At 39.7% G+C, this 25,569-nt stretch overlaps 1 protein-coding gene across 1 annotated transcript; it reads right to left on the bottom strand.

Moving 5' to 3' along the window:
- C9H12orf50 (chromosome 9 C12orf50 homolog) lies at positions 1-25,198 on the bottom strand. The gene is made up of 12 exons (XM_063133817.1): positions 25,127-25,198; positions 18,798-18,917; positions 17,609-17,732; positions 11,724-11,882; positions 11,113-11,190; positions 10,881-10,994; positions 9,050-9,157; positions 7,656-7,763; positions 6,553-6,660; positions 5,995-6,198; positions 3,029-3,118; positions 1-123 (listed from the first exon to the last, which is right to left on the bottom strand). Exons 1-12 carry the CDS (start codon positions 25,196-25,198, stop codon positions 98-100), a joined length of 1,311 nt encoding a protein of 436 aa, XP_062989887.1. The 3' UTR covers positions 1-97.
- Between the last annotated feature and the right edge of the window lie 371 nt (positions 25,199-25,569).

Raw genomic sequence — 25,569 nt, 5'->3', positions numbered from 1 at the left:
TTTTCTCTCTCTCTCTCTCTTTTGATGGTAAACCATAGGAAGAGCAGTATATCACTTCTTTATTCCCCATTTCCTCTCCTTCAAATCTGTTTCTGTTTTATCTGCTTCCATTTCTTCTGGGTTCTGAAATTAAGACACATGCAAGTTTGAAAAACACAGCTGCGTGAAATGTGAAACTTACGGGATGAAGGTGTCCCTAAAGAAGTTGAAAAACAAGGACATTGGTGAGATCCGGAACTGGGACCAGAATTGTTTGTACATCACATGCCTGAGATGGCGCTTAAGACAAAGAATGGCAATTCCAAATCTAGATATCGTTGCTAGAGTTTAATGGTCTATCAGTTAGCACACTAGGCAGGAATCCTATGCACACTTACTTGGGAGGAAGCCTGATTAAATTCAGTGATACCTTCATCTGAGTAAATACACTTAACACTGCATTGCACATTACATTAAACACCATCCCTTTATTCTGGAACTTTCCCAATATGATTATTAGGGCTGCTCTAGAATAAATGGGTTATGGCTTACAGTTATCCATCAAATTTCACCAACGGTGGACATATCCATAGTAGCACCCAATTCTAAACATCATAATTTGGAAGACCCATTTATTTTAGTAAATTTCACTTCCAAGTAAATGTGCATGGTCAGCAAATTAAGTTTTATACTTGCTTGACTACTATTGAACATATATATCCTAATCCTATATATGGATCCATGGGAAGTCCCACTGAGTTCAATGGAGGCTATTCCCATGTAAGTGGGCACAGGCTCCGCCATAAACCTTCCATTTCCTGCCAGTTAGGAGCACTGGCAGGAGACTCAGCAAACCAAAGCACCCTAGGGGTGCTTCCAGACAAGGTTTTTATCCTGCAGTCAACCTGCCTCATTCACAGATTTTTATAAGGGGTCCAGATGACATTGTCTTCTACTTGCAACCCTCCAGTGTTTTCCCCATCACTTTTTACTTCCTTTTTCTTTCCATTAAAAAAAAAATGTTAGGGAGGGAAAACAGAATAGCTGCACAATATTTGTCGATTGATAGCTATTTAGCCAACACTCAAATGGAAGTAAAATGGACTGTCTGCCTGCAAGTGCAGCTACCATCTGATAATGATGACTGAGAAAAGCAAGGAGTACCTGGCCCATACGGTTCAATGGGAACAGCACCTTCTAGTGGGCGTTTTAGCGTTTTATAGCGCAACTTCACCTGCACATGGCAGGAAACCCTGATAAGTACTGACTTATTTCAGAAGAGTCCATTTTTCTGTGACTTAATTTATAACGCTAAAACTGGGAAATGGGACAGGGAGCGGGAGATGCGCAGGAGGGCTGACAGCGGTGCCGAAGTGACCCGTGAACATCCGTGAGTGGCCAGTCACGGGAGTGCTATGGAACACTCATTTAAAGAAGCTCAGTGTCCACATCAGAATAAATCTATTTTTCTTTAAGATGCCATGGGACTCTTTTTATTGTTTTTGCTACAATACACTAACACAGCTGCTCCTCTGGGAAGTGGTGAAGATGTTTATGGAAGATGTACAAATGCCACAGCCTGCAGGGGAATCAAGAAAAAGTTCCTTTAAGCAGAATATATGTGTGTTACACATATTACATATTACACTGTGTAATTTTACACATATTACACTGTGTGTGGCTACTTCAGTTGAAAAAATAATCCACCACAAGGAAGAACCTGGCCGTTTCAACAAAGTGTTCCATTACCAGATACCACATGGCATCTGGACACTCAGTTAGGAAATAATTAAACTTTGTTCCTTGTGGTTGTGATGTGTTGGTTCAGTTCATCTGACCCAGTCACTTCAAGCCAAATATCAGTCCTGCACCTCTCATGATCACCTCCCAACAGACCATATACCAGACTGGGGAATTATGGGGTCAATGCAGATGGCCCAGTTGGTGGAAGTGCACATAAAGTTCCAGATAATCTGGAAAGAGAATAAGATAACCCAGGATGGCATTCTAGAAACTACAGGTGAAGTTTCCAAGGAGGAAGGCTATTCTGGGATTGGAGGATCAGTGGAATAAAAAAGAGCCAAGTACTATATTCTGAGGAAGGCACCAGTTAGAACAGAAATGAGGAACATCTGGCCAATAGGCTAATCCAACCTGTGAGGTTCCCCAAACTGGTCTAGGGCATACTCCCAGGCCATGCCCCCTTCCTTGGCACAGTTTTAATCCCCATCACAGTGTGTTGGAGGAAGAGGTTTAAAACTTTCCACCCAGCATATGATGATGGAGATTAAAATGGCTCCCTCTCCATTCTTTAGCTGATCTGTGCCAGTCAGCTGAGGGCCAGATAGGGGTTAAAGCACTCTGCCTGGCACACCACAATGATCTGCATGGATCAGCTGAGGGGGCAAGATGCTGAGAAGGGTGTGTGCATAGTATGAATGATCTGCATTTGTGTGTGTTTGGCGAATGGTGGGGGTGGGAGGGAGAGGGCTCTGCCCACTGCTGGATGTGGCTGAGAGTTTTCCTGGTTAGCGATACAGCCCTCGGCCAAAAAGGTTTCCCAATTCTGAGTTATAACCAACACGAGCCATGAATGGAAAAAGTCTGTAGGCTCTTTCATGGCATAATGTTGTCTAATCTTGACCCTTCCCTGAGATCTATTATATTCAGTATAGGAGAAAAATGGAGAAGAAAAATGGAGGAGATAACCTTCTATGTAGCCAACAATTGGAAGTAAAATAGACTGTCTGGCTGCAAGCACAGCTACCATCTGATAATGACGACCGAGAAAAACAAGGAGTCCCCTCACCTTAGCCAGTTTGTCTAAGCAAGGAAAGATTATGGAACAAGATCTACCTGTAAGCGGCCCTCAGCTTTGGGTATTTTTCATCCTTAGCCAGAGCAGCAGTCTCTGGGGCACAAATGCACAGGATCTAACACTTACCGTATTATTCTGCATAATAACAAATGCCTCTTTAAAAATCTCCTTATTTTAGTTTGCTTTCATTCTTAACAAATTAAAATACTTTAGAATCAGAACTATAAATACCTGAATGCATTTTTTCAGCTTTACTATATACTTTAGAATGTGGGCTTCTTTTTCGCCAAGCTGGTATGTTATATGTTGAAGTGCACCTTTCTACAAAGAAAAATACAGATTGTTTTACATTGTCATCTGTAATTCCCATTCTGTTAATCTAGCTTTACACATACATAAGCAGACACCCAAAGTCAGCCATATTACTAGCTGAAATAACATGAATCACAAATCACTCTAAAAAATATCTTAACCTGAAAGGGAAACATATTCCATACTCAACTTGAGGACATGGGCGAGATTTTTGGAGATGTAAAGTCTACCATGAATGGTCTGGACCCTTGTCCAACTGGCTGATTAGCATGGCCGGATCAAGGTTGACTCACTGAATGTCAGGAGTAGTAAATGCCTTAAAAGAAGGTTGGATCCCACTGGCTCTTAAAGAAGCCAATGTGAAACCCCTTGTAAAATCTCTGCTTGATCCAACAGATTTATTCTTAGCAAGTACTGGCCTCTGCCAAGTGTATAATCCTTAGACAAGATGATTCAAGCATTTTCCAGTTCCCAAGTTTTCTTGGAATAAAACTAATTATTTAGAACCATTGTAAAATGGGTTAGGACACAAAACTGCTTTTGTTGCCCTGGTGGATGACTTACACTGGGAGATAGGTGGGGGCAATGTGACCGTGTTGATTTCCCTGTTTTCTCAGCATAGTATACAATACCATGGCATCCTTCTGAATCACCTGGAATGGAACTGGGAAACACTATATTGCAGTGGCTTCAGTCTTTTCTTTTTTGTCAGGTTGCTCTTTAAGGTGGCACTGGGAAACTGCACTTCTACCCTATGGATTTTGGACTACAGGGTGTCATACGGTTTCATTGCGTGTGTCTCCCCACCCCCACCCCACTACTTAATGTTTGGACAAAATCATCTAGAGATACATATCACATCCAGTATACACATGGCACCCAGATATTTGTCTCATTTCCATTATCTTGAGAATATTTTTATATGAAAAAGTGGCTTTAAAATGCTGTAAATAAATAAAATTCATTTGCTGTAATGAATTAGTTGTAACATTAAAGCACACTGTCCAACTGCAAAAAGATTATGCAATCCCTCCCCACCCCTAAACAGACAGACAGAGCAGGACAACAAGGAAAAACAAACCTGTTGAACTAAAAGCGATAATCAGAAAATGAGTCAATTCCAGCAGGATTGTATTCTCAAATATAAAATATGTATCATCATCATCATGAATAAGTGTTTTCCTGTTCCTGTGAAAAAGACATGGTCCTTTTTTTGGCATCCTTTGGGAATATGGCTCTTCTCACACTAAGGTGTGATATTGCCAGGAGTTACAAAGCATTAACATCTGAATGTGCATAATGGAGGTCAACTTGGCAGAGTACTGCAGATGTGACAAATACAAGTTTGGGTTTCTGAATGTGACCACAGGATGTTACAATGTCAGAAAGTTAGCCATACTTTGCATTCCTGAACATATGCAGTTTACTTATTTTTCTCTTGACTCTGCAGTAATAAATCTTGCAACATAGAGGACAACAAGGGAGTATTTTCTAGCCAAATAAACAGCATTTGCTCCATCTACAAGCATCCAACTGGCCAATGCCATCTCTGCCTTCTACATCACTTCCAGTTTATTGTGAAAGTCCTCAAACAACGCTGTGATTTATGGGCCTTTCACTGTTTGTGATTCTAACCTAGACCTCTCCAGCTCCCTCACAGGCCTGAATCCCACCTGAATTTCATCTCTAATTCAGATATCCATAGACTATAACAATCCACTTTTGTTCTTGCCTGTAGGTTGCAGCCCCACATTTTACTGTCCCTCTGGATTTGACACTTGACCTCTACTTTACATTCTGAGCTTCACCTGCCAACATATCCTTGCATGGCCCAAAGATGATACAAAGACATTCACTGAAGTTTGGGTTGCTAAGCAAGTATGGATGAAGGTGAAGATTACTATAACCAGAACTGGAAACAATGTAGATGGGATACCATAATGGAACATCATGAAAATCATGAACAACAAGAACAAACAAGCAAGAATAATGGCTGCCACAGCTTCCGCTTCTTACTAAATACGTTCTAAGGAGGCTATGAGCAACATAAGCAGCAGTAGCAACCACAGTAAGTTCTTGGAGACATTTATAGAAAATTCACATGACTTGTAATTGTTTAGAATACGTGTGTGTGTGTGTGTGTGTGTGTGTGTGTGTGTGTGTGTGTGTGTTTTACTCAAGCTGATAAGGACTACAGGAGGGGTGGGCTACAATTCTGAACAAATAACTATATTATATATAGCTGACAAATTTCTCCTGCCCCCGTCCCCTGTATTATTATACAGACAGAGACATTACAAACACCTTTCCCATTATTTATTTAGGGCACAATCCTATGGCTACTAGATAATGTCTGTGGGGACCATAGCATTGTTTGGAGTCCTCTCTCCAAGGTCAGAGAGTCAGAGATCTGACCCCGCTCCGTCTTACAGCTGGTGCAGAAAGAACCGTGCCGTCTGGCCTCTGAGATTGGGAATTTGGAGAGGGGGAAAAGGGGGTGTTTCAGTGGGTGGGGAGGGTAGGAAAACTGGACAGGCCAGGATATCAGCTATCCTGAACCTCTGCTAGCCCTCTTCCCTCCCCCTCTGAAACACCTTTGCTAGATGAGCAAAAAAGCCCATCTAGTGAAAAATGCAGGGTGGGAGGATGGGGAGGCGAAGGCTGCCTCTGCCTTAGGATAGTCGTAAGTCTCCAAGTTCAGAGGCTTACCACCATCGAGGGCATAATCAATAGGATTGTGCCATTAAAACATTTTTATATGGCCCTTCATCAACATTGATTCCAGGGCAGTTTAAAATAATAATTAAGTTTGGTGTAACAGAATGCAATCTCAACAAAAACAAACACCCATGCCAGAAAGAGGTCCTTTGAAATTAGGTGCTCACCTGTAGGTAAATTCATCTTGGATTCTTTGACTGCACCAACTTTACCATAGGCCAGATTTGATGACCTTCCAGCCACTGGAGAACTCAAGGAAATGCTTCTTCCACTGGCTCTCTGAGAAGGAACATAAGAAGCATTCTCAGCATTCTTGCTTTGATCATTTTGTTGGCAATTCCCTTTACCTTTAGGGTTTGAAGTATGCATTGCTGCAAGAAATAATACAAGAATCAATAATTTCCCCAAACATGCAAGAAGCTACTCAGTGCTGCTCAACATACAGGGCAGGGATGGGGAAAGCGAGTCCCTTCTGAATTTGCTGGGCCACAAATACCATCATCCCTGACTATTAACCATATGTGCTGGGGTTGATGGGAGTTGCAGTCCAATAACATCTGGAGCGTCACAGGTTCTTCACCACTGATATAAAGGAATGAATGGGGCATCAGACCCAAATCTAAAGCTCATCCTTTTAATAGATTGCCTGTGATGATAAAATATCATGAACTGAATTGATTACACATGTGACTTTTTTACCCACTAAAAGTGATTGCTCAAAATACCTTTTGCTGTCAAAGGGATAGCTGGGTTTTTGGGTTCTTCGGATATCCATTTCTTTTTCTTCACCCCTTTAAAATGGTGCTTCTTTATGCAGTCAGCGTGGCTTGTAGCTAAAGAAAAGCAACATAACAAAGATCCTGCTGTTCACGTCTATAGGTTGACTCACACACTCACGCAGTATCCAGTGCATGTGGCATGGTAAGGCCTTGCTGCATCAAGGAATAACATACGATCCAAGAACTATTCGTTCACAGCCTCACATACATAGCATGATTTTTAACTATCATGCTGCCCCAATCATTTTTCTGAGGTACAAATTGATCCTAGGTGCTATAACACCAATATCACATGTATCCTCATTTATAGGGGTTACTTTCTGGTTTATTTATTACATAAATGTATATACCACTTTCTAGTGAACCCTCAAAGAGAATAACAGGGATAACATGTAACAATAAAAGCACAATAAAATAGTCACTAGTTGATTATAGCCATACTGGCTGATTCACCCTTGAAGGAAAGCCTGCATAAAAGGTAGTATCCATGTGTGGCTACACACACAGTCAGCCTTGCTAGGCCCTAGTCCACACGTGGCTGTGATACTGCACTTCCAGGGGCACGCCCCGATACACACAAAAACACTAGTTTCCACAAGGGGCAGGTCATGCCTTGTTGGAAATGCATATTTTCGCCCAGATTGGTGAAATATGCTATCAAATATGCAAATATACTATGAAACTGAGCCTGCTATGTAATGCAGATCTCATCTGATGAACTGCTCAGCTCAATTGCTTTTTAGCCTCTTGGAGAGTTGAAATAGTTCATGGGGCAGTAAAGATAGTTGTAATTAACTCGCTGATTCTGCTGAATCCCAAATAAGTAGCAAGACTATGTTGGAATCAAAGAGAGCGGAATGTGCCATAACCGAAAATAACAAACAGAGTGTTAACTGTGATAAGAGAATGAAATTAGCTGCCAGCTGAAGTCTGTGGCAACTCACACAGACATCTTGCCAGAATGTATTTTCAAACTGAAAAAAATAAAAAAGTGGGGAGAATGCATATTTTCTCAGTTTAAAACAAAATGAGGCATGAGCTCCAAATACCTTTAACATTTGAACACTTCAGCATGGTAAATTCTTTTTCTCCAGTGAATACTTTGCTTTGTATTCCTCCGACAAACATACTCCTTTGTGACAAATAACAATCGCCTCCTTTAGAGAGAAAGCATGACAAAATGATCAGATAAAGTTGGTAGCAACAACAAACGACAACAAAAATAAAAACAGCAGAAGGGGGTAAACAGTAGGGTGCTCCAAAATTATATCATAATATGTGTCTTTTTAACATTAACCACTGGGGGAAAGAGTGACCAATCAAATGGCAAAATATGCAGTTAACTTAATAAAGCAAGTTTCTTCAAAGTAGCAGACTTCAAAATGGCACCATGCTATCAGCCTGTATAGCAAGGCAACAGCTCATAGCATCCAGTGGAAGGTCAAGATACTAATGTGCATAGCTTTCATGTGATGTAGTGGTTAGAGTGTTAGGTTGGGACTCTGAAGACCCAGGTTCTAGTCTCCACCTGGCCATGAAGCTCACTGGGTGACTTTGGGCCAGTCACTAACTCTCAGCTTAACTCACCTCACGGGGTTGTTGCAGGACAGAATTATGAGGTCCATAGACTAAACTGCCATTGAAGTGATGTGCTCCAGGAGAAAGCATCTGAGGAACCCCATTTCCTCAGAGAAAGGGCCAAATGTATTTCCAAGTATTTATTAAGAAATTAAAAAGGAAGTAAGTGCCTTGAATGTTTTGAGTGGGAGCCCTTGATGTATGGTTTTCTAGAGAAAAAGTCCTCTAATCACTCAAAGATCTTATTATTCTTTAGTAAAGTATTGAGAAAATCCTTGGCTTCTGTTCTTTCCTATGGTCTTCTGTGCTGTTGCATGAAGACACTTTTTCTTGTTTTTCAGGCCCACTTTCGCCCCACTACCAATGTGACCATCCAATACAACATTGTCCACTGCCAACCTCAGGTTGGCTTGGGCCCAGTTTTTGCTTGAACACCATTAACTGCATTTTAGCAGTGAAGGTACATTTGTGTCCAGTCTTATATGTATGGTTGTGTATGTTCAGCGCAAGTATGGAATTGGGTATTGGGAGAAAAATCCAACATCCTCAAAAATCTCAGTTTATCATTTTTAAAGCAAGTTACTAAAATAAAAATAGACAGACAATGTTTGGGAAAATCTGAGAAGCCAAGAAAGGATGAGGAGGACTTCCACAGGTAGACATTAGGAACTAAGCAGAAAGAGAAAAATGATAAACATGCTTCATTTGCAAAATGTTGTGTTTGTGGGTTGACCACTGAATTCAGGTTACCTTGGGGCAAAATTTGTATTTTTTTAATTCACACAGTGCATGCTGTATTTGTACAGAAATTTTCACTGTCTAGTCTATTATAAGAATTTAAATAAAGCAACCTTTAAGTAATTACCTCCATTTTCGAACGCACTAAGATCAGATCTAGAGCTACTGTCTAAAGATGCTGTTATCTCTGTTTGCCTTTCTATATTAAATTTCGATGGAACTGCAATACCATCACCTACAACAGCAAAAAAGCAAACCAACAAGAATAAATGAATTTATTAAACTTTATCTAATAGTTTTTCCATAGCACAGATATTACTATAGCGTTAATCAAGCCAATATTTTATTAGCTTCAGCCCATCCATTTTAAACCTTACTGAGCACCCCTAAGCAGTCCTGTGATAACCTATGTAAATACTTTGAACACATGAAACACCCCATATGCTAAATAGTATGATTTCTGCATTCACTTACTTCAAACATCCCAACCATGAATTATGCAGGATAATCAGGAGTCATTTTTTTTCATCGCTGCTCCTAAAAACCCACTTGACAAAAGCCTGAAACCAAACATGTCCACATAACTTGCTGATTTAAAGCAAGTATGATAACCTCTAGCTAATTAAAGGATATCATATAAACTTTTCAACTTTCTCACTAATTAGTCAAAATACTTACTTTCCCTTTACAATTATCACTATTGTTCAGCCCCTCCTCCCCAACAACCCTTAATTCAAATTCAGTTGATTTTGATATGATAGTAGCAGATTCAGATAGTTAACCATTAGATTAACCACCCTTTAGTCATGCTGCATCCTGGAATAATGAAGACATACATCACTCCAGTAGAAGCAGCAATAATACCATTTATTATTAATAATATCTGACCCTGGAAAATTCATTCTAAAATGCTAATTAGGGTAATCTATATTACTTCTTATTGTTTATTAGTATCTATAATCGGTCTTATATTAAATAATATCAATGATCTGGGCAATGGAACATAATTATATGCCAGGTGAATGTAAGCCTTTTGTATTTTTTTTGAAGACAATGGTGATTATTTGCTAAATTTGGTGGTGCTGAGGCAGTGGAGCTTGTGGATTTTATTAAGAGCCCCCTATCTTCCCCCCATAATGAAAGCACTGGTAAGTATGGCTGTGCACAGACCTCACCCCACTGATTTCCTTTGAGCCTGCTTTGGAGCTTCTTAATGGGTCCCAACCCAACTTGGGGTGCTTCACGCCCGGGCCAACCCACTTCAGATCTAGATCCGAAGCAAGATCTGGACACCCAAAGTGGCTCAGCCATTACAGGTTTCCAGAAATGGCCCTTTATAGCCGATGCAGTTTGAGATCTTAGATCTAGGAAACAACAGAGCCCCCATCTTCATTTAAAATGGCAGCTCTTATTGAGAACAGGTGGCTGCTGGATGGCTCAGGTAAGTCCCGCAGGCACAGCGGCTCACCATTGCCCCAATGTGGTCCAAAGTGGTGCACAGCCCTACTGGTAAGCTTGACACCATGGGCGATGGGGATTTATTTTATGATATAATCAAAGTACTTGAAAGGACTCAGGGACAGCAACACCAGTACAAAACTTTCAGACACCATTACTCCCCATTTGAGATTGGTCTTTCTTCTAAACATATTTAATATAAAACTTATTTTATAATGAGCAGATATTCATTAAAAATATATAGGCATATTTTCCCTCCCTCTTCTCTTAAAGCGGTTTCAGATGTGGACTGCCACTATCTCCCCTTGCCCAACACATTTCTGCCAGCCCATTTTTTTCCAGGCTGAGTATGGGTAGCACCACCACCACCAGGTGCTCTACCTCTGAGCTATAGGATAAAGAAAAATTTAAAAATAAAAATGAGATGCGATTTATTTAAATTAAAACCCAATAAAACCTAAGCCACCTAAATTAAAAGTTCTCTTTGCTCATGTCCTTGCCTTCTTGCAAATCTCTGCCAGTTTCCATGGGTTTCAAGAGCTCATTCTCCAGCGCTGAAGATATGATTTTTGTTAAATGGTTTTCCTGAGAAGTCTGAATTCTGTAGTATTCTCCTGGTTCACCCCCAGGAAGACAAAAGAAAAGGGGAAATTACCATAGTGGTATCAAATAAAAACAGAGCAAGAGGGTAGAAGAAAAAATAAAATAAAATAATCAATGATGGATTCTTACCAGATTTATAACACATCTCCTTTATTGCCTTTTCTTCTTCTATGTCTTCTGGTGTCTTTGACAATAAGTAAGATGCATCTGTAGGTAAACATTTTTAAAAATCCTTCTAACTAAAGATCTTTCCATACAAATTATATAGAACTTTAAATGGTAGAGTTCCACATCAGGGTTGCTTTAAATGTGAAGTAACAAGTTTCATTCATTTTCTGGGAAATCCTAGTTCTCCATTTTTCACATTAAATAACATTTTTGCTTGATATGACATAGTTATTATAAAAGTCTGGGTCTACAATCTGGCAACAGTTGAAGGAGATGTTTTAGTCCTATTTACTGCATTCAAATATATTATACAAAATAAGATTAAATTCAAAAGGCCAATATTTACTGTATCAAACAGAATCATAATTCATACACGCATATATATCATACACACACACACACACTGGACGAGAGCTTGAAAATACAATTGCGGTGATCAGAGGAATAATAACAATATTAATAATAGGATCTATAATGGCATAAGAGATCCTCATTTTTAAGGGAACTTTTTCTACAGTCAAATTACTAGAAATAATGAGCAGGCAAACATAAATGTCTAATGAAGTATTTACATTTCTCCTCCTGTTCTTCTTCTTCTTCATCCTCAAGATTGATGGTAATTATCAGTGGAGGATGAATAGGTCTTAATGTGCTTTCTTGACCTTTTGTGGTATCTTGATTTTGGGCAGGATGTAAAGTACCTTCTTGAACTTCTCTTTGCAATGTAGAATCTATAGGAAGGAACTTTAAGTTCAGTATACAACTGTGTTGAGTAAAACTTTGACATTCTCAACATATTTAATTCATTCACAAAAGGCAAGACACTATTTGTTCTTTTTTTAGACACTATGTAAAATGTGACAGATGTGTATTACAACTAGGAACATCAGCTAATTAAATAAAACATAATTAAATAAACCATAGTTTTATAATGGAGGCCTATGAATGTCTAGGAAAAGGAAAGGAAAGGAACCTCTCGTGCAAGCGCTTGAGTCATTGCTGACTCCTAGAGGGACGCCTGCTTTCGCTGACGTTTTCTTGGCAGACTTTGTAGTGGGGTGATTTGCCATTGCCTTCCCCAGTTGCAGTGCTTGGAATGTCTACTTGGAATGTCTACTTGGAAGTAATTTCTACTGTGCTCTATGGGGCTTACTCCCAGTAAAGTACACATAGGATTGCAGCCTTGATCTATTCATGTATTAATCAGGCCATTAATTAATTAATAGTACAATCCTAATAATGTTTATTCAGAAGTAAATGGACTGATATCATGAAATGAGAGAAGGTTATATACATAATTTAGAACAAAGTTTTGTTAAAATACTGTTAAAAGAACTGCTTTGGATAAATCCAAAAGACAGAAATGTATTAAAGGAAATTAGTTGCATTATTACAGTCTTACTGACAGTTTGGGATAAACTACGTATGTCCTTCAGAATCACCACTGTCATTACTCTTATTTGATTCACAACTGAATAAAAATGGGGTAATTACCAATTTTATAAAATGGCAACAATATGTGGTTGATAAATTTGTTGATTGGATTCATGTTAATCACATTAAGCCTTTAAACAAGTTGGAAACAAACACTTAATACAGTACTTAATTCAAGTATTGTTTGAATATTTTCAAATAAGAGATTATTTAAATAGCTGGTTAAGAAATCAGAAGGGGGGAATTAAGGTAATTAAACTTTTTAATGTTTACTGTTTTAAACTTTTGTAAACTGCCCAGAGAGCTTTGGCTATGGGGCAGTATATAAATGTAATAAATAAATAAATAAATAAAATGTGAGAAGATAATGTGTGACAAACCAAAAGAGATGCTAACCCAAATCTGAAGGAAATGCAAGATCAAATTATATTCAAAAGACAGGAGAGAATACTTGACAGAAGAACATCTGATAACAGCTGGAAATATATTGGGAGTAATTTAAATAGATATCCAGCCATGGGGCAGTACTTAACACTAGTGAAAATTACATTTGCTAGTGGAAACCAGCTTCTGAATTATGCTCAAGAGGAGAATCCAACTAAAGTTACATTTGCACAAGTATGGATGCACAAGCAGTTGTGCATAACTCTTGTACATTTAGGAGGTTGTGGAATAATGAGCAAGGTGTGACACATGGTAATCCATTTTCTTTATTGTAATGTCTCACTGTTTAAAGGTTATTTGTCTAGATGTTTTATTGTTATAAGATATCCGAAGGGTCTCACTGGGTTTTAAAGTTTATAATAGGTTTTAGTGTATTAAATATCTAAAGAATAGTAAGTATTCACAGTTATTTGTTTTGCAAAGAAATCTGTTTAAATATAATTTAAAAAATTAATCAATTCATCTAATTGATGAATTGTCTAAATGTCTTCATTCTAATTACTACTCCCATAACTTGGTGAACAAAATTTAGTGAACAGAATTGTGACAATGCAATTGTTACAACCTTGTGGGGTTTTTTTAGCCATGTTCTCCACTACTTTCCTCTTAGTAAAAGCTAGTTCAGAGGAAATCTATTTCTTTTTTCTAACTATGAATGCATGTGGAATCCATTATGAATGGGAAAAAATGCATATATTTTTTCCTGGAAAGATATATGACAGCATTCCATCTGTAGATCCTTCCTGCAATATCCACATTGATTTTTTTCCATATGAAACACAACAATTTCCACATGTATTTTTCCATAGAGAAAATACATTATATTGGAACCATACTCTTGTGTTTGTGAATAAAATGCAGCATTCAAGTTTGCACTTTTAAAAATGTGAACAGGAGATGCCGAAGTTACACAGTATGTACGTTATTCATATCGTTTCTCATTCCCTCATCTGTGAGTGTTCAGCCCAGCCTTCACAGGACGAGTTTCCTATGGAGGAAAGAGAGCTCAATACCTACAGTGCCTATGTGATACTCAGTTTAAGGAGGCACTACAGGGAATAAAAGCAAGCACTATGGCAGAAACTCTTAGCCCCAAATCAGTATCTGTACCTTGGAATTCCAAAACTGATTTCCCCAGAAACTTTTAACAACTCTGCCAGACCAGGCAAAACTGGTTTCTTTCAGCTCCCCCTGACTTTGGCTGATGGATGTGATTCAAGGTACATACCGATGCCTGCAACAAATGGATACTGGGGTCAACTGTCCATTAATATCCACTGTCCTCTATCATAGCCAAGCCCCCAAAGATAGCTACTTTACACAAAATGACTGGATAGGTTAGGGATGAGCAGACTTCAGGCTTGTGGGATCTACTTTATTTTTTTTATTAGGTACCTAAGATCCTCCAAATGGATGCAAAAGGCACACGCTTTGAATTAAACAACTCTGAGTCCAGGAATTTGTTCAGTAGCAGAAATGAATGGAGCTCACAGTTCTTCCACACAAAATTCCACTCCTGTTTACCTTTCTTCATTTCACCAGTATAATTTAGTGTGGAAGGGAGTCATTTTGTTGCTGCTATTAAACCATTGGAAGTCAGAAATCCTAGAGAATCTACTCCAAATCACCAAGAGATCTACAGTAGATCCAGATCTAACTTCTGCCATCCTGCTGTGATTACAGTAACATGTAATCACAAAAGCTTGAAAATTGCTACTGGAAAACAGGGTAACCGGACTTACATCCAGTCAAAACACCTGTGTGGAAATCCAAGACATATCAGTGGAATTTAATGGCAACTAAGAGCATTTCTACACAAGGTTTTTATTGCACGCTCATGACTGGTCATTCAAGAAAGTTTGTGGGTCCTTTACACATTATTATCAACTTCCAGGACATCTCCCACACTTTCCCCCCTTTATCCCGGTTTAAAAAGATCAGAGATAACTGGTACAATTAATTCAATATGTCAGCAACTTAATATGGCAAAGACTGAATTGCTTGTTTTTCCTCCTAAACCTTCTCCTCATCTCTCATTCTCTCTTACTGTCAATGATGTTACGCTTACTCCAGTCAAGGAAGCTCGTAGTCTTGGCTTTATATTTGATTCCTCGCTCTCCTTTATTCCTCATATTGAGGCAGTAGCTAAATCCTGTCGTTTTTTCCTGTATAATATTGCCAGGATTCGATCATTTTTGTCTGTCTCTTCTGCCAAGACTCTTGTTCATGCATTGGTTATTTCTCGGTTGGACTACTGCAACCTTCTTCTCACTGGCCTTCCTTCTTCTCACATCAGTCCATTGGTTTCTGTTCACCACTCTGCTGCTAAGATCATCTTCTTGGCTCGCCGCTCTGACCATGTAACTCCACTTCTGAAATCTCCTCATTGGCTTCCAATTCACTTCAGAATCCAATATAAACTTCTCCTGTTGACCTACAAAGCTTTTCACTGTCTAGCTCCTTCCTATCTCTCCTCTCTCATCTCACACTATTGCCCCGCTCGTGCTCTTCGCTCCTCTGATGCCATGTTTCTCGCCTGCCCAAGGGTCTCTACTTCCCTTGCTCGGCTTCGTCCATTTTCTTCTGCTGCCCCTTACGCCTGGAACGCTCTTCCAGAACATTTGAGAACTACAAGTTCAACCGCAGCTTTTAAAGCTCAGCTAAAAACTTTTCTTTTTCCTAAAGCTTTTAAAACTTGATTTTGTTCTGACTTTATACTGTTAGTTTTACCCTACCCTGCACCTGTTTACCCTACCCTGTGCCTGTTTGCTTTCTCTTCCCCTCCTTATTGTTTTATCATGGTTTTATTAGAATGTAAGCCTATGCGACAGGGTCTCGCTATTTACTGTTTTACTCTGTACAGCACCATGTACATTGATGGTGCTATATAAATAAATAATAATAATAATCAGCAGCAGCAGCAGCACCATCTAGTGGCTGTATAATGAAATATATAGCAAACATAGAATTTACAGAGAAAGGGAGTTCTACATCAAAGCACATGTCTGCCAGTGTAAAGGAGTCAATCTTAACTCTACAAAGAATCCGGAATTAGAACTCCCAGTAAGGGCGTGGAATTTTAGCCTGGTATGGAGAAACCCTAAATGTGCTTAGAATTACAATGTAAGATGCAGTGTGGTGGACATGTACAATCACAAGTAAATGAAACTAAGGCGACTCAAGTGTACTTAACTGACTACTGGTTTGCCGCCTAAATTGGTATCGTGTTGGCTTATATTGTAAAATTTCTAGTGTAAGAAATGAAATTACAACCCTGCCCTCCATTGGCTTAACAAATCTGAAGATACAGCAGTGGCGGCACAGAGGACACAAGGAAGAACTATTTTCCATGAGTGTCCACAGAATACAATCAGTCTGTATTCAGGCCCTGTATCAGCACCTAGCATACTCAGCAGGATCCTACATACCCCGGCAGGACCAACCAGGGCTGATGTCTTGCGTGGACCCCTGCTGCCATCCTTGGCATTACTGCTATTTTGTGCCACGACTTGTGGTTAAGATCCCCACCCCTGCTTCATTTCCCATTGGTGGGTTTACCCAGCAGTGCACGGCTCTAATACCTCTGATTAGCACTAGCTGGCCACCATGTTTTATCTCCCACAACGTGGCAGGGCCAGCACCTGTGTCACTGGTGGGGATGGGGAGGAAGTGGTGGCAGAAGATGGTGGCAATGCTGGAGGTGTGATTACTGTCTGGGGTAATTCGTAACACTATGCCAAGTGTCCAGTCATATTTGATGCTGGCTGTGCCCCCACCTGTATGATTGGTCCATTAAAATGTTTTCCCCAACCACAGGGAGCAGCTTTCATTAAAGCACCTGCTACATCTCTAGAACAATATTTTAAGGACACACATGGTCCTTTCTGCAGTAGCCGCAAGGAAGATTGCTTGATGCTGTCACCCTTCCAGCATCAGATGAAGACATTTCTCATCTGGGCATTTGGATAATTTTAATGGTCTGAACTTGGTGGTTATTTCTACTATTCATTCCTATGTTAGATGGGGAATAATTTGAGATGGGCCTTTTTAGTGAATTTGTATGGTTTTAATTAATATGCTTTAAATTTAATGAATTTAAATATATCATATTCTTTGTACTTTATCCCTTTTTTTGTAAATTACTTTGGGACTCCTTTTAGTTGTGTGAAGCTATATATAAATTTAATAAACTTAACTAACAAAACGTAAATAGATCCTGGATTAAGGGGAATCCTGGTTGTTGTTAACCACAGTTAAAGTAATACTAACGAATTGGTTTATTATCAGAAGTTAACTGTCTTGTATTTGCACAGGCTCCATGATAATGAGCCAATATTTATGAATTCTGACTTCGAATAATATTTGCCAACATTTGGAAATGCTGCCTTCCTTTGAGCATGATAACCTTCAAAACACTGACCTTACTCTGATCCATTAGGCACAGGTAGGGTTGTATCGATATGTAAAAGTCAGCTTCCTTGTATGAGACTGTTCCTTTAATGACTTAATTCTGGAATCTGGAGCATGTTTAGACTTTTCTATTTCATTCCCAAAATATGGAGAAAATATTTGTACTCACCACTACTAGGTGGCAAAAAAAGTCCATTTATGTTACGAGGTTTCCTGTGATGGAAGACACAACTGATCCTCACACAGCCCAAAGGCTGTGTTTCCCAGAAACATGAGATGCTGTTGTATTTTTGCTATGGAAAAAAACATGGATTGTTCAATATTTAATGAATTTACAACACTATACAAAGTCATGGACGGAGCTCTTGAAATCATTGTTAAATCTAAACTATGATGAACAATAGCTGAGAAACAGAACATAGCAGTCAAAGAAGGCTTCACCTCTAATATTTTGCAATAGAAGCCTGCACAGACATAAATGTGGTCTATAAAAATGTGGTCTTACTGAAACTCTTTGGTTTTCCCACTAATTTCAGCATTGACAGAAACGTTCACCCATTCGGTTCCAAAACAGGCATCAAAAGAGAATCTGGCTTCTAGCTCCTTATACATTACACATTTGATGTGCATAGTAGGTTGGATCCAAAGGTGCCCTCTCCTTCATGGAAGGAGTTTCTCCTCATGGAACAGCTGTTTTATACCTTAAACTAGAGAGTTAAACCAAATGCAAAGATTTTGTACTGCTTGTGCAACTGCAAATGCCCAAGCACAAGCATGAGAACCTATCTAGTGCTATAGCACTGTGTGAGCTCTTGAGCGTTTGCAACAGGTAGTAGTTGCTATTTTCTTTCCATTAATAGTTCTTTGGATCCAACTTATATGTGGAATCTGGAAATAAAGTATTTCTTCCCAGTTCCCTTTAAATCACTAAGCTTGTAATCCTCAATCCTTAAAGTCAAAGAACAATTTGACACTGAATTTAATAAGACTCAAGGTTTTGCTAAAGATGGCTCATTTTTCTTCTCTCTACTCATTGCAGTATAAAAATATTCTATTATCACAGCACAAAGAGGAAGGTTATGGGAACAGAAAGCTGAATTAAAGTACAGATGGAAAGACCCTTAAAATTCAATGAATTTGTTCAGCTTTTCAAGCCTGGAAGAAGGTGTGACCCAATGCTATCTTTAGTTAATGTGACTATTTCCAAAGCTGCTATATGGGTGTCACAAGGACATCACACTCCTTAAAAGTGAAACTAAGATGTTACATTTGCAGTAACAGAGGTGAGAGACAGCCTATAAATGCTTATAATAGCTCTATTTCAAGATAGGCCACTTCAAAGAGCTTGTCATTTCTACCTGTATTTCCATATGTCTAAATTTGCAAAGTTGATGGGAACATCTTCCCTCTCTCCATAATGAGCACACGGTGTCACTGGCAATGGCTTTTTCAGAGTGACGGAATCGGCACTTTGATCCCTGAATAGGGAAGAAAGGGGGTTGAAAACTTGGCCATGCAATATTTTTTTATTTTAAATGCTTTTTTGGGGGTGGGGGGAGGCCACCCTTCCAGTTACAAAAGTCTCAGAATAGCTTACATGAAAACCATTTCACATACCGAAAATTCTATATCAAAATCAGCAGAACACAGGAAAGCAGTGGGCAATATCCAATGGTGTCATTCCGCAAACTCAATTACTGATAGTGGAGCTCCACTGAATCTTTCTGTTGTGCAACCGGTTGCACATTACACTTGCACAATCACTTGCACAATGAGTTGTGCAGATGTAATGCACAATCAGTTGCACAACGGGTTACACAAGCATAATGTGCAAGTGATTTCACAATGGGTTCTATGAGTATAATGCACAACTGGTTGCACAGGCATAATGCACAACCAGTTGTGCAACTGCTTGCACAACTATGGTTGTGCAAATGTGATTTTAGTTGGATTTTCCTTTTGTGCATATTTTGGAAGCGAATTTCCGGTAGCGCAGTCATTTACACTAGCAGAATGACACTGTTACATACTGCCCAATAAATCCTGAAAAACGAATAAAACACCAAACGAAATCTCTTTTGATGACATGCTGGAAGGCCCAGACAAATAAACTGGACTATGCCTGGCACTAGAAAGCTATCAGATTTGGCATCAGGTGAGACACCCTGAGGTGCGCATTCTACAAACAGGAGTCCACAACTGTGAAAGACCTCCCTCTGATCACACCAACCAAACTTCAGAAGGCAGGGGGTTGCTGATGCTGATTGTAAAGTTTGAGCAAGCGCATATGGAAGGAAGCAATCTTTCAGGTGCCCAGGTAGCAAGCTGTTTAGCATATACTAGTCTACTTATTGTATTTATTGTCCATGCAGCCCATTAAAAAAAACACAAAATCAACAACACCCCAAGGCTACATTTGTCCATGAAGTGCAATATTACTATGGTGGTGTATTCCAAGCATAAGGCTTAGAATCATTATCTCACTGTCCCTAGAAAAGTTCCAGTGGAAATCCCAAGGAAACTACAAATACATGATAGAGGAGAAATAACTTTAAGTAAATCTAGGTTAACAGTGATATTCCACCCAAGTGCTACCACTGTGCAAGCTCCATTCAACTGAACTAAATGGAACTGAAGTAGTAGTAGTACCTGATGGATGGGGCCTAACAGATACAATGTACATCTGTTAGCATCAACTGGAGATACCCTACTGCTACAGTGAGATGAGACCTCCTGATATCCAATGCTGAGAGGAAGGGTAGGGTGTTGAAATGGGAGACACAGAGCCTAACTATACATGATGCTAAATCCATCAGCACCAAGTACATCAGGGGTTTTTGTTAACAGCAAATGACATACACCTTCCATTTTTATTGGGATTGCAGCATCCAGGGACAGGAGGTTTTATCTTTCCTTCATGAGGCATGACCTTCAAGACAATTGTGTCTCACCCACAACAATTAGCAATAGGCAAAAAAAATCCCATTGGTGCTAATGGGGTCTTTTCTCCCCATTGCTAATTATAACTCTTTCCCATATGCTGCCCCACCAAAAGTAATGGACAAACAAACAAAACCCCTAAAATATTCTGGGAGAAGCAGATAGATGGATAACTGACAGTTTCTAGCTGAAGTTAGCTGGAACTGGGATCCAGCCTTAGAGGATGCAGCACTAGTTGAACCCTGAGGATCTTCTGCCTGCTGTAGAAGTACCTCTTTGCTTCCACTGTTCTCTGCTTGTATATTTATAAATAAAGTAAATATTACAAAGACACTGTAAATCTCCAGTGTCAAAGGAAATAAATAATAATATATTTATTTCTGTCCCGCCTCTCCCTTTGAATTAAACACTGTCACTTTACTCTGAAACCTTGAACATTCCTACTGTTGAGATAAAGGAAGCATGTAACATTGGCATCAGAAACAGAATATTATTTCCTCAATGGAAAGAAACTGAGCTGGTGAGTGAGCAAGCTGAAGCAAATCATAGCACCTTTGGAACCAGAACAATGCAGCACCAGTTTGCAGGCCTTCAAGCAACTCTGAATGAGTTTAAATGAGACTGTAGAGGAATCATGAAGGAGAAACTGGAGACTGCTCAAGAAAATGCTGCCTGCATAGCACTACACAGGAGTCAAGGCTGATGTACAAAGTCAGGTGCAGAGCACACAGTTAGGAGTGGCTGAGATGGTCTGTTATGTGGAGGAACGGCTGACATGCTTAGACTGTTGGATATTGCAATCAACAGCCGATCAAGACCATTTGTCTGTCCAGGAGTGATGGGAGTGAAAAGCTAGAAGAAAAGACCCCAGAATGGGAAAGATGCTGGAGAAATAATTTAATGCAGAGTTAAAGCAGAAGAAGGTGTAGAAAGGTGGTCAGGAAGTACTTCCCGCCTTCTCAGCTTCATTTTTGGGCTGCGAAAGAAGGGGAGGCACTTTTCGCAGATTCAGTGGTGGGCTGCAAAAATTCTAATTATTTTCTTGTGGGGCGAAGGCAGGCTGGAAGTTACATTTTAAGCAGCCAGAGTCTCTGGCACAGTCAGAGGCTTCTTTCTTGTTTTTCTTTCAACAAAAATCATCCTCCAATCAGGGCAGGGCCATCTTATCCCACAGTCAGATAGATGCACATAGCATCCTTCCTCAGACGCACCGTAGAGCAAGATTGCCCCCAATGGAGGATTGCTGCTACTGCAGAAAAGCAGCAGCAGAAATGATTTAAAGCTAGTGTGTGTGTGTGTGTGAGAGAGAGAGAGAGAGAGAGTTTAAAAAGGAAGTCTCTGACTCTGCTTCTGTCTCCAATTACTTAAAAACCACAAAATTGTTAAGTCCCTCACCCCTGAATGTACCCCCGAAAGTAATAAGAAGTTAACCACCTCAAGTTTTCGACTCTCGACTCTCCTTTTTGCCTCTACCACCCTCCTAAGAACGTTCCTGAAAAATTATCCTGAGAACTGCCTGCATTGGAAGGGAGTGGATTAAGGAGATCAGATGCAACCTATAGCCATGATGACAAGCAACTTCTTATAGATTTAGGTTGAGGCTCCTACAGCTGATGGGTTGCAGAGGCCTTCAAGTTATGGGGCAAAAAGATATGGGTGTGTGACATCCTGCCCAATATAAACAATTGGGGGGGGGTGGCCAGAAAGGCGAGGAGCCGGAGTGCGGACTAGCAACCAATTTGAAAGGATCAGTCTTGCTGATTCAGCAGCAAGTTCTTCTATAGTAAAGACTCATCATGTTGTTTAGCCAGTTATGAACCAGAAACCAATGCAAGAGTGGTAGAAAGAGGATTAGATATCCTTTCTCCTAGGTAACCTGTTTTCATTGATTTTTGAAAACCATTAACCTTTGTTTTTATTGAACTTTTAATGAATATGTAGTTATTGAGTTTTATTGTATCTGTCTTGTATGTTTTTTATCTTGTACAGCATCTTGAGAGGTTTTTGTTTTTTAAACAAATCATTTCAACAAGCTGCAAATGAGGCAAAGAGCTTCATGGGTGTAGCATATTGAGATTCAAGGTAGAGGACATTGCACTGGCATAGCACTGTTTTCTAGAGAGACACTTTGACTGGAAATGTGTCTAAGCAGGAATCCCTACAGATGTAGACTTCTACGCAGCCCTGAGACAAATGGAAGCAATGCTCATCAGGGGCAAATGTGCTTAATTGTGTTTTTAGGATTGAGTATTCTTGTCAAATTCCCTATAGCAAGGGGTCAGGATGCTTACAGTGGACTAGGGTTTTCTTTCCAGGATGCCACTTCGATGGTATGGGAGAGAATCCCACATATCCTTGCACTCCTGACTATGTCAGTGAAACCCAAGTATATTGAAAAATAGGCAAAATGTACAGACTAGATGTGAAAGTTAAGGGAATTCTCACTAGTGTGTCAGCAGTGGAGGGGAAAACACAGGAAGCTGGAAGGGATCATTATCTTTGCTTTGCCAAACTTGCACCCCTAGACGTTGAGCAAAACTCCCATCATCACTGACCATTGGCATTGCTGGCTGGGGTTGATGAGAGTCTAGAAACACTAAGGAAAAACAAAAACATTTTAGCCCCAAGGCGGGGAATCCCAAATCCATAACACCATAATACCTTGATTAGACCAACTGAAAAGTCACAAAGTAGTGTGCAGGCTTTCACGGTCTCCAGAACTTTTTATCAGGTAAGATCATAGACAAAGCAAAAAGGGGTGGGAAAGGAAAAGCATGCCTGATACGTTCAAGCCATTGAGTCGGCATTTGGTACAATTTTAGATGGAAAGTGGGATGAAGTTGGAAACATTCAAATTAGAGTCTACCAGGCTGTAGAGTTTAATTTGATGGTTAGGAATTGTACCTGGGACTCTTCCACGGGTTTCTGGGAAGAAGAAACAATGGGTGAAAATATAAAATACAGCTGCGACTCAAAGACTGTCTCCATCCTTAAGTGGAACATACAGGCTCCTTGTTAAATAGAAAATACAAGTTCCTCATTAGATAGAAGGCAGAAATAGAGAGAAACAGGATGGTTTTTATATGAACAAAGCTAGAGATAATTTAAATAGTATATTAGGTTAAAAAAAAGGGGGGGATATACCCTCAGAGAATTACATCCTCATTTCAGGCGATATAAGATAATCTTCCAGTATAGGATCCCACACTGAATGGCCAAACCTGATATTCTTTAGGTCAGACAAAAACCCAGGGTAGCCATTTTGGCCAAAATAAAATGTCCAAACTTCATATCACCATAATATCTTCATTAGGCCAACTCAGATTATATTTATTATTAATGGGCAAATATCTTTGTGATATGTAAATAGCTAACAATGTATCATCTTGCAGGTTCTTAATTTTTGTTAACATGTTCAAGTATCTCCTACTTAGGAGGACTTGCAATCACAAGCTAACTTGTCATGAAAGACAAGTCCTTCAGGGAAAAGGCTATATTAATGGGTGCTGACACTTGCTAATAGCCCAGGATGGTAGGTAGATTGTCATCAATGGAAGCTAATTAATCTCTCTTTAGTGTTCTGAATGAGGTACCCATTGGAACTTTGAGAAGTTGAACATCCCATCAGCAAAGGAGAGAGAGCAGAGAAAGAGAAATAAAGCAGTTTGGAATTGTTCTTTTAATGGGAAAGACAGATGAATAATCCCCCTCCAACTGAGGATACACAGAGGAACATGAAAAGCAGCCTGCAGGTTTTGAAATGGGAGAAACAGAGGCAGACACACTGCATGCTGAGAGTTCCAAGGTAGAGTTATATGGAAGGGGGGGGAGGTGAAGCTTGGCTGTGGTTTGTACAAGTTGCTTTCTGGGGCACCTGTTTGCTTCCAGTGTAAAATAAAGCTGCTATTACAGAGAGACTCTTAAGTCTCCAGAGGTCTCTCATCTAGGGTGACCATATAAAAAGGAGTACAGGGCTCCTGTATCTTTTACAGTTGTCTAAAAAAGGGAATTTCAGAAGGTGTCATTTGCATGCATGCAACACCTGGTGGAATCCCCTCTTCATCACAACAGTTAAAGCTGCAGGAGCTCTGCCCTCTTTTGTATCTGGTCACTCTAGTATAGCTCCTTTTCTGTACAACTGTTAAAGATACAGGAGCCCTGTCTTCCTTTTCATACGGTCACCCTACTTTCATCCAAACTGAACCTGCAATCTTATATATACTTACTTGGGAGTAAGCTCACTGAATATAATAGGGATTACGGCTGAGTAAAAATGCATCGGATTGCGCTCTAAACCCTGTAGCACTCTCCGCGAAACTTCTCACAACTTGTAAAAGTGGGGAGTGCATAACAATATAAGAGATGCAAGCCATTATAAATTGTGCAGTATTTACCTTTATACAGGTTGAATGAAAATAGAAATAGCAGTCATCCCCAGCTTCTGCCATTGCCACCTCTTGTGCTTCTACTCCACTGCCTTTAGAAAGGTCTCAATGTAAAGGCAAGAAGAACTATCAACGTGTAAGGGAAGAACATCCCCTTTTGTTCTGAATACAGCTCTATTCAGGATCTAAGTTCTATTTCCTCTTAAAGGGAGACCTCCAGTTGATAGTTTTATTCAAAAGGCTACATAAACGAATTGTAAAACACACGGTACCTTCTCCAGGTTTGTTGAAGTGCTCACAAATTGAAAGTGGTTGCTAGACAGTGCGCAAATTCAAACTTCCAGAATTTCTTTCATTGTTACCTTAGTTCTTATGACATCATCACAAAGGACATCATACGACCCCTCAAACTGGGAGTGCTCACTTATTTGCATCGCTCCTATGTGTTTTAAAACAGGAAGAGGACAGCCATTTCCATACAGTCTGTTTTTCCCATTGCTCTAACACACATATTAGCTTATCAAGCAAGTAGAATGCAACTAAGGAAGAACATCTGTAAGTTGCATAATTAACAGAAACACAGAGATGGGAGAGGGACAACACCGTCCTCTTGCCCACTCCAATAACTGCCTGCCTACCAGGACCTTGGTCTTTGTATTATAGTCGGCTCCTGGACTTACTTATAGCCATTGCTGTTACTGAAAGACTTACTTTATTTATTTATTATTGCATTTATATCCCACCTTTTTTCCTGCAAGGAACCCAAGGTGCCATACATAATCCTCCTCCTTTTCACTTTATCCTC

This window comes from Elgaria multicarinata, chromosome 9 (assembly GCF_023053635.1).
Source record: "Elgaria multicarinata webbii isolate HBS135686 ecotype San Diego chromosome 9, rElgMul1.1.pri, whole genome shotgun sequence".
Classification (NCBI taxonomy): Eukaryota; Metazoa; Chordata; class Lepidosauria; order Squamata; family Anguidae; genus Elgaria; species Elgaria multicarinata.
The sequence above is the reverse complement of the archived record's forward strand: the minus strand, read 5'-3'. Positions and strand labels throughout refer to the sequence as shown.

Bases quoted from the DNA above. Each gene is read 5' to 3' on its own strand.
- C9H12orf50 (XM_063133817.1), bottom strand. From the start codon at position 25,198: ATGCAAATAAGTGAGCACTCCCAGTTTGAGGGGTCGTATGATGTCCTT. The intron at 17,733-18,797 runs GTAGAAATGACA...TTTTTTCCATAG, and splicing joins TTAGACATATGGAAATACAG to CAAAAATACAACAGCATCTC. The intron at 3,119-5,994 runs GTGAGCACCTAA...TTTTCTTTGTAG, and splicing joins CAAGATGAATTTACCTACAG to AAAGGTGCACTTCAACATAT.